The sequence below is a fragment of the Etheostoma cragini genome, chromosome 19, assembly GCF_013103735.1.
Source record: "Etheostoma cragini isolate CJK2018 chromosome 19, CSU_Ecrag_1.0, whole genome shotgun sequence".
Classification (NCBI taxonomy): Eukaryota; Metazoa; Chordata; class Actinopteri; order Perciformes; family Percidae; genus Etheostoma; species Etheostoma cragini.
Genome location: NC_048425.1, coordinates 13,648,104 through 13,661,447, shown reverse-complemented (window position 1 = coordinate 13,661,447; position 13,344 = coordinate 13,648,104). Strand labels below are relative to the sequence as shown.

At 43.1% G+C, this 13,344-nt stretch overlaps 1 protein-coding gene across 9 annotated transcripts in view; it reads right to left on the bottom strand.

Moving 5' to 3' along the window:
• Positions 1-13,344, bottom strand: part of LOC117962084 (multiple PDZ domain protein) — a 67,248-nt gene that overhangs the window by 19,296 nt on the left and 34,608 nt on the right. For 3 of the 9 annotated variants that reach the window (XM_034901138.1, XM_034901142.1, XM_034901148.1), the window contains 16 exons: positions 13,176-13,244; positions 12,006-12,101; positions 11,849-11,923; positions 11,478-11,673; positions 11,247-11,392; positions 9,310-9,393; positions 7,979-8,172; positions 7,812-7,826; positions 5,880-6,027; positions 5,684-5,770; positions 5,481-5,577; positions 5,213-5,376; positions 3,977-4,081; positions 3,557-3,651; positions 3,251-3,374; positions 2,949-3,154 (listed from right to left, as the gene is read on the bottom strand). In XM_034901138.1, coding sequence (XP_034757029.1) covers positions 3,008-3,154; positions 3,251-3,374; positions 3,557-3,651; positions 3,977-4,081; positions 5,213-5,376; positions 5,481-5,577; positions 5,684-5,770; positions 5,880-6,027; positions 7,812-7,826; positions 7,979-8,172; positions 9,310-9,393; positions 11,247-11,392; positions 11,478-11,673; positions 11,849-11,923; positions 12,006-12,101; positions 13,176-13,244 — 1,842 coding nt within the window. In that variant the 3' untranslated portion in view covers positions 2,949-3,007. Of the gene's footprint in view, positions 1-2,948; positions 3,155-3,250; positions 3,375-3,556; positions 3,652-3,976; positions 4,082-5,212; positions 5,377-5,480; positions 5,578-5,683; positions 5,771-5,879; positions 6,028-7,811; positions 7,827-7,978; positions 8,173-9,309; positions 9,394-11,246; positions 11,393-11,477; positions 11,674-11,848; positions 11,924-12,005; positions 12,102-13,175; positions 13,245-13,344 lie in introns of those variants that run through there. The other 6 variants (XM_034901143.1, XM_034901147.1, XM_034901140.1 and 3 more) reach the window with 5 other exon arrangements.

Below are 13,344 nucleotides of genomic sequence, written 5' to 3'. Positions count from 1 at the left end.
TCACAATTCATTGCTCACATTCCTCAGCTGATAGATGATAGGCTACATTCCAAAGAAATCCACTGCCTTCACGCCTGCTTTGACAATGTCTTGATTTCAAATGTTCTCCACCACCTCTCCCTATTTGCCCTCTGATGATCAAAACAAATGAGCCAAACTCCTTTTGGAGCGGCTTAAGCAGCACGATGGGGTCCCATTTGGTGTGTTGGCGGAGTCATCACCGCCCAGTCCTTAACTATAGGTTTCTGTTTGCCTAACTTCTTGCTAAGCCGGTGTGTAGCTTGCATGAGTCAAGATGATACTGAGCCCTGAACTGTTTAAACGGGCGGCCGACTAACTTATCATCCAGGCTGTATCTAAAGCTACGGGGGGCAAACGCTTCAGTCATGGAGTTGACATTTTGCGTGGAACGGGACAGAAAAGATGTCTTTGTTATAACTCTGGTTTATTAGGGTCAAGAAAGAAGTCTTTTTTTTTTTTTTTTGGTAGAATCCTATGAAAATGTACAAAGAGGCCTGATTGACAGCTTGCTATTGCCGTCTTTTAAGTTATTTAGCTTTGGCGCCATCGACGTGGTAACGTTACACCATTCGCGCGCATTCAAGCCAAGCGTGACGCAGTGGCAACATCTGATCTCACATCTAAAAGGCTTGTGCAGACAAGTCTTGTGTTAACCAACCGACGTCTCCTGAACCTGGAGGGAGGCTGGGTAACCCTTAAAACCCACTGGGGCCATTAAAACAACAGGTGCTCGAGGCAGTGGCTAGCCAGCTTGTGGTTTCGCTCGCAGCAGCTGCAGGTAACTGTTGGGTCTTGACCTCAGGGTGAAGGAGTCGCCCAACAGTTGAGCGTTTGTACTTCTAACAGCCCACTGAATCTGAACGCACCCAAGGCCTCATTAGACAAAGGGCTCCAAAGGTCTTGCGCGACTGGTGTGATTACCAGGTAGCCCCCGTGTTTGCTGTAAACTGGCTTAGAAAATGGACATTATGCACAGGACTCCACACAAACCACCAGCAGGCTGTGGAGCAGCTGTGCTTGTCAGTGCACAGACAGATGGCGTGCCGTATAAGGGAGAGATCTGTCTCTATCCGTGCTTTATTAAGTCTTAAGTGACAAGAGAGAGTCTATTCAAGCAAGTACACACGTGCTCTTCTTTGATCGTGTTATCCTATATCTTTACATTTTTCTTCATGTGAATTTAATTTCAGCGCCTTTTAGCTTCTGACTTCTTGAAACAATAAATCGCTGGACAGAAAATGTATTTATGTGATGTATGGCAGCTGTATTCTGAGCAATAATCCAAAGTAAGGAGCAGTTTGATAGAGTAACAGCTGGTGCACTTGGAAGGTTGCCCTGCATTTCACGATGCTTAACTATTATTCATTTAAGGACATTATATTTTCATTTTTGAGTAGTCTACTGAGGTTTATTTAGCTACTTTTCTCGGTGGATTCAAATTAGGTGTTTTCAATTGTACGACAGCGGAGGCTGAAATGAGAATGCGGTCTTCTTCAGGCGTAAAAGGCACAACAAAAAGCAAAAGTGGAACACACTGAAGCCAAAGGTCACTTTTATTTAATTCAGTATGAATAACTTCGAGACTGTCATATTGACAGTGCTAGAGAACAGACACATTTCTCATAGACTAGCCCACACAACACATGCCCAATGACTTTACGAAGTACACACTAGTTGACTTTATTTTGGGTAAACAATAAGTTCAGAATGAGCATAAGTCCATTGTATATATAACAATTTAAAAACTTTGGAAGAAACCATCGTCCACTCAACCTAGATAGCTGGTACTTTTCTGTGCACTTCCATGAAGTGGTTACATAATACTTTAAAAAAAGAAAGAAATCCAAATACTGACATTATACCTTATATAATACCTTATATATTGGCTTTAGCAGCACTATATTTCAGTGAGTAGGTCATACACACACAATCACAATTCCTCATCTAGCCAAATGTGCACTCAAACCACACTTCTTAGTTTCACATCTTTGTGTATTTACATGAGACTTCTAGCCACCAGCACTTACAAAAATGTTCTATTGGCCATTTATGCTAAAACAACCGCAACTTTATAAGTTGATTAACACCAGTTGGAGCCGCATCGGCCTTTCAGGATAATCAGCATGGTTAGTGGCCAACAGGAGTGCAATGTCAAAGAAAAATACTGCTGTTACCAGCTAATACAACCATTAGCTTAATTCTGCTAATCTGTTAACTGCCTTAAGGCCGTTTTCATGCTCTGAATTTACTGGGGGGGGGGGGCATCTCTATAAGTAGACCCCAGACTGTTAAAAACCTTGAAGAATAGGCCTATTCTGATGTTGCCCTAGGGTGCTCTCTGTTGTAAAATACTCCTGAAAATAATGGTCTGCCAAAACATTTATTTCAATGCAGGAAACGGCAACAAAAAAAACCACAGCCATGAGTTGAGCCAGGATACTAAATTCTATCTTCGCCCTCTATAAGATTCATATAACATCTTCATTGAAACTGTATTGCTAACTATTTATGAATTCATATATGCACCTAACATACTACTTTGCAGGACTGTTTCAGTGATTAAGAAGCTGTTAGCATGACTATACAGTACAGACAGTACGTCTACTTGCCGTAGACTTACGTGGGTCACAGTGTTTAAAGCTACATTAAGCAATAGGCTCCTTCATAATTATCAGTGTATGGTTGTTCCTATGACAGTGTGCATATTTTTACAGACGAACAGCTGGTGATTTTAACACAATCGTCTAGTCGTGAAATAATGCTAGATTGACTTCTCTTACTGTTAAACATGACATCACACCCGCAAGGTGTGATGCTATTTCAAAGTTTCAGTCTTTATACATGTGGATTAACTGTGGGTCTGATAGGAAGTGTATCAAAGTAAGATTGTGTGTGTGTGTGTGTGTGTGTGTGTGTGAGTGTGTGTTTTCGGGCACCTGTAGGTGGTAGCAGGCGTGTGTTTGTGTGTGTGTGCACAATTGTGAGTCTATGACAGCACTGTGAGCGTGACCGTTCCTTTGGTCCTTTTCAGGATTCCAACAGCTTCTTCATGAGTGACGCCCTCCAGAGTCTGCCCGTTAACGGCCATTATCTGGTCTCCTCGCTTCAGGCGGCCGTCCTCCGCTGCTGCCCCCTAAGCACACACACACACACACGCGTAAATAGAGTTGCTTAATAACACACTATTTTTCAATTCTGCAAATTTCAAATGGAGAAATGTGCTACGTACCTTTCCAAAAACAGTTTTAACATAGATGGGTAAGTCTCCATGGGGGCTGCCGTACCCCCCGACTATACTGAAACCCAGTCCGTCTGGTCCTCTTTCAAGATTGATGGTCTTATACTGAGGTGGGCTGATGGGAAGACAGACACAGTTAGGGTGTACTGTATATGGAATACATTCTCAAAAAAAAAAGCAAAAAAGAAGAAGAAAAAAATACATAACCCCCCCCACACACACACACACAGATTTCCATACAGTACTTAGACAAATTGACATAAGATGTGAGATGGATGTGTAATAACCACTTGATACCCGAGGTCATCCTGGAAGATGCAGCTGGGTGTGAGACCTGGAGCTGCTTGCTCCTGAGAGGGACCCGTCACCGTGGTGTCACCACCCGTTACCACCTACAGGTGAATGACACACACACACACACACACACTCTTTTATGGTTTGGTAGACTTGCAAGATAAAGACTGAAAGCTTTGTGGTTGTGCAGGATGAGGGAGACACGTTTTATGGTTCTTCAAAGCCTGCCGTTGGTAGCCTTCAACTGTTCTTTTCAGGGAAAACCTTTTTTCACAGATAAAGTAAAGAACAGACTACATGGTCAACTGGAGATTAGTTAACTGTCTGCGTGTTTATCTAATTAGAACACTGTGTGTGTGTGTGTGTGTGTGTGTGTGTGTGTGTGTGTGTGTGTGTGTGTGTGTGTGTGTGTGTGTGAGTGACCTGCAGCTGTATGGTGCCTGTGGCGTTCTTGAGCAGCGTGACAGCCTGTGAGTGGGTCATTCCTTCAGCAGAAGCTCCACAGATGCTGACGATGCGGTCCCCAATCTAGACAAGGGAGTTTCATACCATTAAAGGGACATGTGAGAGAACTACTTGGCACGTTCAGCTGGCGTCTGACACGCCAGTGTTTGGGTTGGAAACAATGGTAACAACAATGGAAATGAAGTTAGCTCCGTGGTCTATTTGATATAATAAACACCCAAATGTTTCCTTAATCCCTAAAACCGGTATGAATATGTGTCCCCACTTTTCAAAGCGTGCAGAAGTGCCATTTGTGATTTCTCTGATGTTACTTCACAAAGGTCTGGATAACTCAACAGGATGTAGCTAATACTATTTAAAAATGTAATTCTCCCTGTGTTCGTTCGGCTGAGTAATTTCATCATGTAGCATTCTTATCTCTCATTCCTGCAGAAAAGATAAAGCAGCATGAATAAACTATTCAAGATTCCCCCCCCACCCCCTTTTCATTTCAATGAGCCCTTCTGTAGGCTTAATGCTCTGAATGCAGGAGTGGGAGATTTATTATCCGTGTTAGCAGTGGCTTTTGTTCTCCTCCAGTCTGTCACACAGAGCTCCAATTGTCACTTGTCTCTGTCATTTAACTGCTAAGGTCACTGCTTAAGGCTGTAGGCTCTTGACCTTTGGGAGTCACACCGAGTAAAGAGGGATGGGAATGACATCGCTGCTCATAGTTAAGATTCACATTAAAGCCTACGCTAGAATACTGACATGCAAATTCTTACTCTTGTAATCCGCTAGAAATAGGGGGAAAAGTATCACAATATTTTCAGTGGCAATACTGTATCGATACACAGGCGCCAAGTATGGATCTTTTTATATATATTTTTTTTTATATGTTTTGGTCAGTTGGTCTGCTTGACAATCCCATTTTGCAGCAATAAAATTGATATGATATGTCAAAGTGATATGAACAAATCTTTTTAGATAAAGCTGATGTTGACAAAGTTTCCTTTTGGGGACATCATTTGAAAATGGGGAAAATTAGAAGTTGGAAAAAAAGATTAGAAATTACAATATATTGCACAATATTGCAATTATATCGTATAGTGGCATAAGTATTGTGATGATATCGAATCGGGAGGCGTCTTGTGATTCCCACCCCAAGCTGGAAGCTGTAAACAGGTCGCTGAGAGGGAGGGGTAGAGCTCGTACCTTGAGCTTCTGGGTCTGAGCAGCCAGGCCGACAGGATTCATCATGGCAATGAAGATGGGAATATCCCCCAGAGGGCTGCCCACGCCCCCTGCTATACTGATACCCAGAGAATCACTGGCGCCTTTAGTGAACTCAACTGTTCTGGTGTCTTGATGCTCTGGAGCTGCAAGGACGCAAAACGTGCAAAATGTTAGGATGCCTTGTACACAACTTATTTCTTTCCTAGGACCGTGTCTCAAATTAAAAATCCCTTCTGAAGAAACCTACAATCTGGAGTCGTGCTTCGTTTGTCAGAGTCACCGGGAACGTTGCCAGAGTCTGAACATGACAGCGAGGCCACCTTGGTGCTGCCTGTTTCACTCATCTGAAAACAAAAGACATTCAGCGCTGTTACTTCCTTTGTCTCGTTGTTCTGTCAGAGCAATTCATATTCATAACATTAAACTGGTATCCTTCAAAGATTACAGTACCTGACTACATTGGGACAGTCTTCTTTCTGAGTGGAAAGGGCCGGCCTTAAACCTCCCCACTTCCATTATTATAGGCCCCACACAGCACTACAACACAAGGCACATTATTTTCAACACAGTTATCCAACACAGTTAAAAGCAGATGTGTCATTCACTAACTATGCTTCCTTCTGATTGGCCAGAGCATTAGATGTACCTTGAGCAGTGCAGCTACGGCCTCCTGAGTGGTCGACCTGACGTCCTCCCCGTTGACCGACAGGATCTGGTCGCCCTGCATCAGTCGGCCGTCCGTGTCCACCAAACCTCCTTTCACAATGTCAGACACAAACACCCCTGTGTCATTCCTGGTAGGAAAGGTTGAAAGACACAGTTGCATTATAATGTATTACTGTGAAGGCCGCTTTATAGTTGTTACGCAGCCTACGTAAGTGGCCTGATGTAAATGGACTTATATCTTACATTGTGTTTATATATACAACATGTACACCCCCTGTGTTTCCGGACCACGGTGGGAAATCTGTAGCAGGAGAAGTTAACCCTCTCCTTGATTTCATTTTAATGGAGAAGGAGACACCGGATATGAGTCGGGGGGGAGGTACGAGTCAGGCGTAGATGCTGAAGGGTCTGTGGGGTACGCCGTGGATTCTACGCACAACCATAAAACGGCCTTAAGTCACGCTGTCATTTTTTCTACTAGTTGACCCGAACCGTAACACACTGCTGACGTGAATATGTTATTGGTAAAACACCACTGACGCAGCTATTTTCACATTTTTCCAGTGGACCTCTGCAGAATTCAGGCTTATGTTCATGGGGAGCGGCAGGCAGCTGGTAAGATGGAATATTTAATAGCAACTCTGACCTCAATACATGTTTTCCATCTCAAATCCTGCATATGCTTAATGTGCAGACCAAATAAAGTGAGAAGCTATAGTGTATTATTGAGAACACACTTCTTTAAATGCACAATACTGACTTCAACTAGCTTATTCCGTTCCGTACCTCTAATACTGGTAATATTGGTGGCAGTTCGAAGAATCCTTCATGTTAGGGTGATATTAAGGATTTATGAGAAGCACTGACATGTGTCTACACCTCTACCAAAGTCAGGTGTGGTGATGTCACCTGCTTGTCCCACCTCAGCCCTCCCAGGCTTTTACCCCCCAATCCTATTTGGGTTTTCAGGCTCTATATCTGCCAAGCAGTGAGTGTTTAAACAAACCAGTTGGTTTTGTCACAGGAAAACACAATTAGACCTTCTTCGTCTAAGGCCAAAGGTCATCAGAGTCACCCATGTGCTTGCTCTGAGTACTGACCTTTGGTAAAATTAGGTTAACTGCAGAGACCTGATGACCAAAAGCACATCACTACTGTTGACTTTGCATATCTGAAGTGCAAATCTCCACGTAGATTAAACCGCCACAAGCAGAAGCTGTGCAGAAAGGCAACTTGATCACACAGTCCCCGGTGCCAGAGATACTTGGCTGTCACCGCTCCTCACCACTAACTGCTAGCTTGCAATTTGAATTTTAGCCCAGGGTTTAGGGTTGTCTTTTACGTTGCATTCTTTTCCATCCTATCGAGTGTCTCAGTTGTTTTTTTTCCCAGTTGTGTAGCAAAACCATTTTGACGGAGGCAAAGATTTACATCTACATCTACTACATTTAAAGTTGAACTGCAGAACCTGCAGTTGTCTTACTGAGTATTGTATATTTCTGACAAACTGATTAAAGCATAGTCCCAAAACTGGTATGCACCCACATTAACACACTTGGACAAATCCAGAGTTATAAAAACAGTTCTTCAAACACATAATCAAATGTACGTAGGCATGTGTGTTCTATGTAAGCCATTTCTGAGGCTTATCCCAGAGGGGAGATCAATCACGACACTACACACACACACACCTATGGACCTGCAGGCCTTTTTCCAAATATGCCCTTAAACAATAAATGCTACTTCGAGAATAGAAGGCGGAGCTGAGTATATAGTATTTGTAAGACCGTCTCCACAGCTCTAATGGGAAGGAAAGTAAAAAGTTCCCAAATACAAGATCCATATTTCTCTAACTCTCTCTACACTACACACTATCTATAACTAAATATACAGGTCTTTTAACAATGATTACCTCTCGTCCCGTGATCTGCATTAAAAAAAGAAAAATGCATAGAGTTACTGCTGTCCAACTATGTGGAAGATTCCTCCTATGTTATTTTTTTTTTGTTTACCATAAAAAGCAACTTAATGATAACTGCATAGTATTAAGCAGTAGTACTAATAATAAATCAGTCTCACCTCCTCCCTACGATGCTCAGGCCCAGGCCCTGGCCAGGCCTCTTGTGGAGCTCCACGGTGAAGGAGTCCCACAGGTCTTCCTCCTTGTACTGGGCCTCGTCCCTGTAGACCACCAGCCGGACTCTCTGCGGGGTCTGCCGCAGCACGTTGATGGCTTCATCGTGAGTGGCTGCACGCAGGTCGATGCCGTTCACCTGCGACCAGAGAGAAGGAGGTTAGGATCTGTGTGCTCCAGTAATATGTGGTCCTATTGTAGCGACAGAAAAATAGACAGACAGACTAATATCTTAATAAGCCTAACCATTGTTCTTATTTACAAAAAATTACAGAACTGTACTTATTAAAAACTAAAAATATTTCATCTAAAACAGTGTGAGTCAATTCTGCAAAGTAGCAAAGCCCTTTTCTTCTCTATTCCTGAAATGAAGTGAATGCAGCAGAGGGCTATAAAAAGCGCCAACAGCCTAATTTAATGCTAAAACAGATTTTTCTTTTTAACTGCTGAGGTCACATTTCTTGAAAAGGCTGAGCTATTTAAACACTGGAACATTATATTAAAAATGTTCCAACGCTTAGATTTGTCTTAAGGGAAGCAGACTTCCCACTTAAGTCTGTGAGAAGCGCGAGTGGTCAGTATAAGGATTGATGTCCAGCTTCTTTTACCACATTTAAGGGGGGAAATAGCCCAGTAGCTATCACCATGGACATGCAAAGGATTCTTCCCAGCACAGCTAATGGCAGCGCTGTGGACTGGGAAACCGCTTCTTTCACCTTTCCCTCTCGGAGCCTATTCTCTAAACACAGCAGCTTGGCTTAAGGACAGAAGTGAATAGTAGAGGGCAATTAAGTCATATGGGTGTGTGTGTGTGCATGCATGTGTGCCTTTCAATTCAGGTCTACTGATTGAGCTGCCATAGCAGAAGTCTTGTGCTCCCCCCTGCCCGCCCTCTGTGAGGAGGCAAAAGGTCAGATGCAGGGCAAATCCAAGTTGAGCTGATACTTAACCTGTCTCTCCACATAATGCATGCAGGATTCAAACCAGTGGGAACTTCCGCCTTACTTTTTTACTCACTTCATTATTCAGCACTTGTCTCACTAACAGCAATATGTTTTGTTTGGGTTGGATATGTTTGTTGCCAAAATTTGACGTAATTTTTTTTTGATATATTTGAGATGCATATTAACAAATTTGTTGCATGTGATCCTTGAATGAACCTGGGAAGCTTTCATGTTGAAGCTCCTCAGGCAGTCACGTCTTATTGAAATGTGTTCAGCCTCTTTTTTTAATTTAGGTCATATGCAACGCTCATTATACTGCCACGGCACCGCACCTCTAGGATTTGGTCTCCTGCCCAAAGCCTGCCATCTTTGGAGGCTGCCCCTTCTTCATAAACTTCATGGATAATGATGGCGCCCTGGAGGGAGAGGAAGAAAAAACAGAGCAAATAAGACCAGAATAGCAGAAGAAGGCGAACAGGAATTGTAGGAGATGAAGTAAGATCAGTGAAGAAAGGTAATGGAGGAAATAACAGTGAATACTGTGGGCTCTGTGTGTGTGTGTGTGTGTGTGTGTGGGAGGGGGGGGGCAGTAATTGTACAGAGGAACACGTTAAAGAGAATAATACATTTAGCATTTGACAGCAGACGAACATAATTTCCGGCATAATTTTGGAGTGTCATTCTCAGCGTGTAGCTCCTGACTTCTGGTGTGTTTTCTCTGCGTTCCAGTGTGAGTGTCATTTGGGGTTCAGAGGTTACATTCCCGGGCTGGATATTGTGTGCTGCGGCAGAGGCCAGACAAAGAGCTGCTCCCCCAAGCCTGACTGAGCAGACAGAATAGATGGGCTGAGGAGAGGACGACGGAAGGAGGAGGAAGGCTGTGACAACATCATTTCCTACATTCCTGAATAACCAGGGCTATTTGGAACCTGGGTCATACCACCACCACAGATTCTAAGTGGGTGGCAACTTAAAAACACAGTCATTAACCTACAAATGTACACAGGGTATGTACAGCAATCCTTTAGTTAAATTAACTACTTTTTAATACCTTTTTTTCTACCTTCAGAATTATTTTTTAAACCATCACGACACTGAATTGCAAGTGTTAATCAGCAACCTTTCTATTATTTACACAGATTTTGACGGCACATTTATAACATACAGAAATGAATAGATTTAGAGACAACATATCATTAACAACATATTGCACATATTTATTTCACTTAGTAAATAAAAGTAAAACAAACACATAAATGTGCAATGGAGAGAATGGATAGTTCCAGCACAATGGATGGCATTCACTGCAATTTAATGAATTACAAAATGACATCTTCTTACCACGAGTGAATGACTTTGCGATGTCAGAGTCGGGAAACATTTCTTTAAACAGCTCTGAAATTCCTTCATTTGAGTTAAATGAGTGTGGTGTCTGAACACTGCAGTTAAACACCAGAGCCTCCGCGCGCAGTGTTGGTGTGGCGCCCATGGCCATCCGGAGGTCAGACGTTGCTGGAGCCGTAGCGTTGGCCAGTAGGCCTAAAGTGGTACTAATTGGCGGCGCTGGAGGTGCAGCCGTACAGACAGCTGAGATTGGTCGAATAATTAACTGCTCTCTCCAAGCACGCATTCCATTTTTGTGTTTAGTGGATTGCATATGCGACCAAAGTGCGTTAGCTCCCATCCAGTTGACATTGATGTTTTTTTTACACACCGAACAATAAGCCTGCCTGTTATTCCCTACTACAGGCCTGAGCCAGTCCTTAAACACTGGGTTGTATCTATCAGAAAACTTGCATTTGCCTATTAAAAGAAGACGATGGTTGTCCAGTCGTTGAAGATATGGCTTGAAGCAAGTCTAAAATAAAACATAAGCCACCCACTTCCGTTGAGCGCACAGTGTTCTGAGATGATGTCGAACGACCACTGAATATGACGTCAGCATCAAACATAGACGAAAGATCTTTGATTATGTGCCCAGACATGCCAAAGCCCATATTTAATTGCGAACGCAGGATAGAATTTCATTCTGAGACTACATTTAACATTTGAATGGCCTTAAATTTGATTTTGATTTATCACTTTTTAATACTTTTTGAAACCCCGGGGACACCCTGGTACAGTATATTTCAACAAAAAGGATTGTCGATTGGAAACAGTGCAATGTATTTACCTTTCATATGTGTAGTGACAGTCATGTTTTTTGTATTCTTTGAGTGAGGAGATACACCCTTATTACCGGATTGTAATTAATATATTGGTTTCCTACCAGCAGGGTGTCACAGCCTCCCACGATGCTAAGGCCCAGGCCTGTGCGCCCCTTGGAGATGTCAATGGTGGTCTCACACCCGGGGATGATGGGACAGGTCGCCGGGTCACAGGCCAGAGTGGAAGGGGTGGAAGAGCGACTCAGACCTTAAATAGAGGAGACATACAGTAACCTGATTGATCCTCAAATCATCTTCCAGAATAAGAAGTCAAACTTAGACAGGGGACTCACTAGGGACTGCCTCCGCCTCCTGTTGACTCAGGGTAGTCGTGGCGGCACTAAGCATGCTGGGTAGGCTGACAAGGACATCCGGCGAGCAATCGCCGTCCTGGCAGGTTGACGGGAGAGAGGACAATGAGGAGGGGGTCTCATTTGTGGAGAAGGCTACCTTCACTGGACCTTTGGCTTTTCTCAGTAGAGAACTGACCTAAAACACAGTAGAATTACTAATCAGACTATTTACAGTGTGACTGTTGTTGTGTTCTAAGTCATTCTTATGAAAACAACAAGTGTCATGTTCGTTAAATTTGAAAACTTAAGTAAATCCTCGGCTTTACAGGAAACATAGTGTGATGAATAGTTTATTTCCAATGATGCTGTACCTCTTCCACCGTGTAGCCTAGCACAGATTCCCCGTTCACAGCTAGGAGTTTGTCCCCTGGTTTCATGCAGCCCTCCTGCATAGAGCAGATCACAATTTTGATTAGAAACCAACTGTATGATGTACACAAACCATAAGCTGCATTGTGTAATACATACTTTGCCTGTGTGCCCTTTCCCTTCAGATATACTCTGAATCTCAATCCCACTCTCAGTGTTTCCCTCCACAAAGGTGATGCCAAGTCCTCCGTCCTCCTATTGGAAAACGACATGATTGCATAAAAAGGAGGAAAATTGATATAATTTAGTGCAGTCTCAACATAGCCTGCAGACAGACACGGCCATGTGTCTGTCTGCAGCACAGGCTAAGTAACGAAGCGGCACCAGCTGCCATAAATGAGCAGAACTGATGACAATTATCTCCAGAAGGATAATTAGTCACAGCTTCACCTTCCATCCTTAACACTTCTGATCTTTTGTGCTTGCATGTTCATATCAATGAGCTTCCCAGATGCTTCTGCATTTACACTGTCCTCCCCTGCCGCTTCACATACCATATGGATAGTCCCAAACGGGGCCACCATCAAAGTCTCTTTACCACTCATTTCTTTCAGTGGAATGGAATCATAACAATTACATGTTTTCCAAAGGGCCTCTTGTTGTATGTAGCCATGCAGATGTTTCTAGTTTAACGGGTTAAGAGTTTGAGGTAACACCTGGTGAGACCTCTTTCATGTGATGGAGCTAAATGGTTGGTGTTATCGGTGGTGCTCAAAGTTTCAAAGAATGACAAAATAATCCACAAATCTCACTGTGAGCAGTTTTCTGTGGTAACTATTTTCTTATTTACCCTGTAAGTTTTGGAAGTGAGATTTCTTTCCATATTTTTTGACATCTTGGCAAATAAAACCGATAATACCTGCCTTGCTAGAAAGAAGACCCCACAAAGGGGCAAACAGCTGTTCCTCTTCTTATTATCAGGGTGAACAGAGCTTTTGGACCTGCTCTTCTCCCATTCACGAGTGTTTTTTATTCACCCTTTCATTTATCAATTGTCTTTTCTCTTTCCTGGCAACTTGTCAGACTTCACTGCTCCTGTGTGCTCCCGCTCTCTTTCTCTATCATACCCCATCGACTTTTTTTGTGTGTAAACCTTCCTCATTATAGCATATTTGCTTCCAAGACTTCCTCTCTATTATTGTCTTTATTTTGGGAATTCAAAAGAACAGGGTTGTCCTGTGTGTGTGTGTGTGTGTGTGTGTGTTTGTGTTTGTGTTTGTGATGTCTATCCCCCATACTGCAGCGACGGTGGGGTCCAGTGTATCTCACCTTCAGCTTTATGACGTGATGTTCATATTTTGAAGTATGGGCATCCCCGTTAGCAGCAGTTGTTTCTAGCTGTGAGAAAACAGGCAGTAGTTGAGACAGGATGAAGTAAATAACTGAAATGTGTGTTTGTGTCGGTAGGCTAGTGGGAAGACAGTACGGAGCGTGGTTT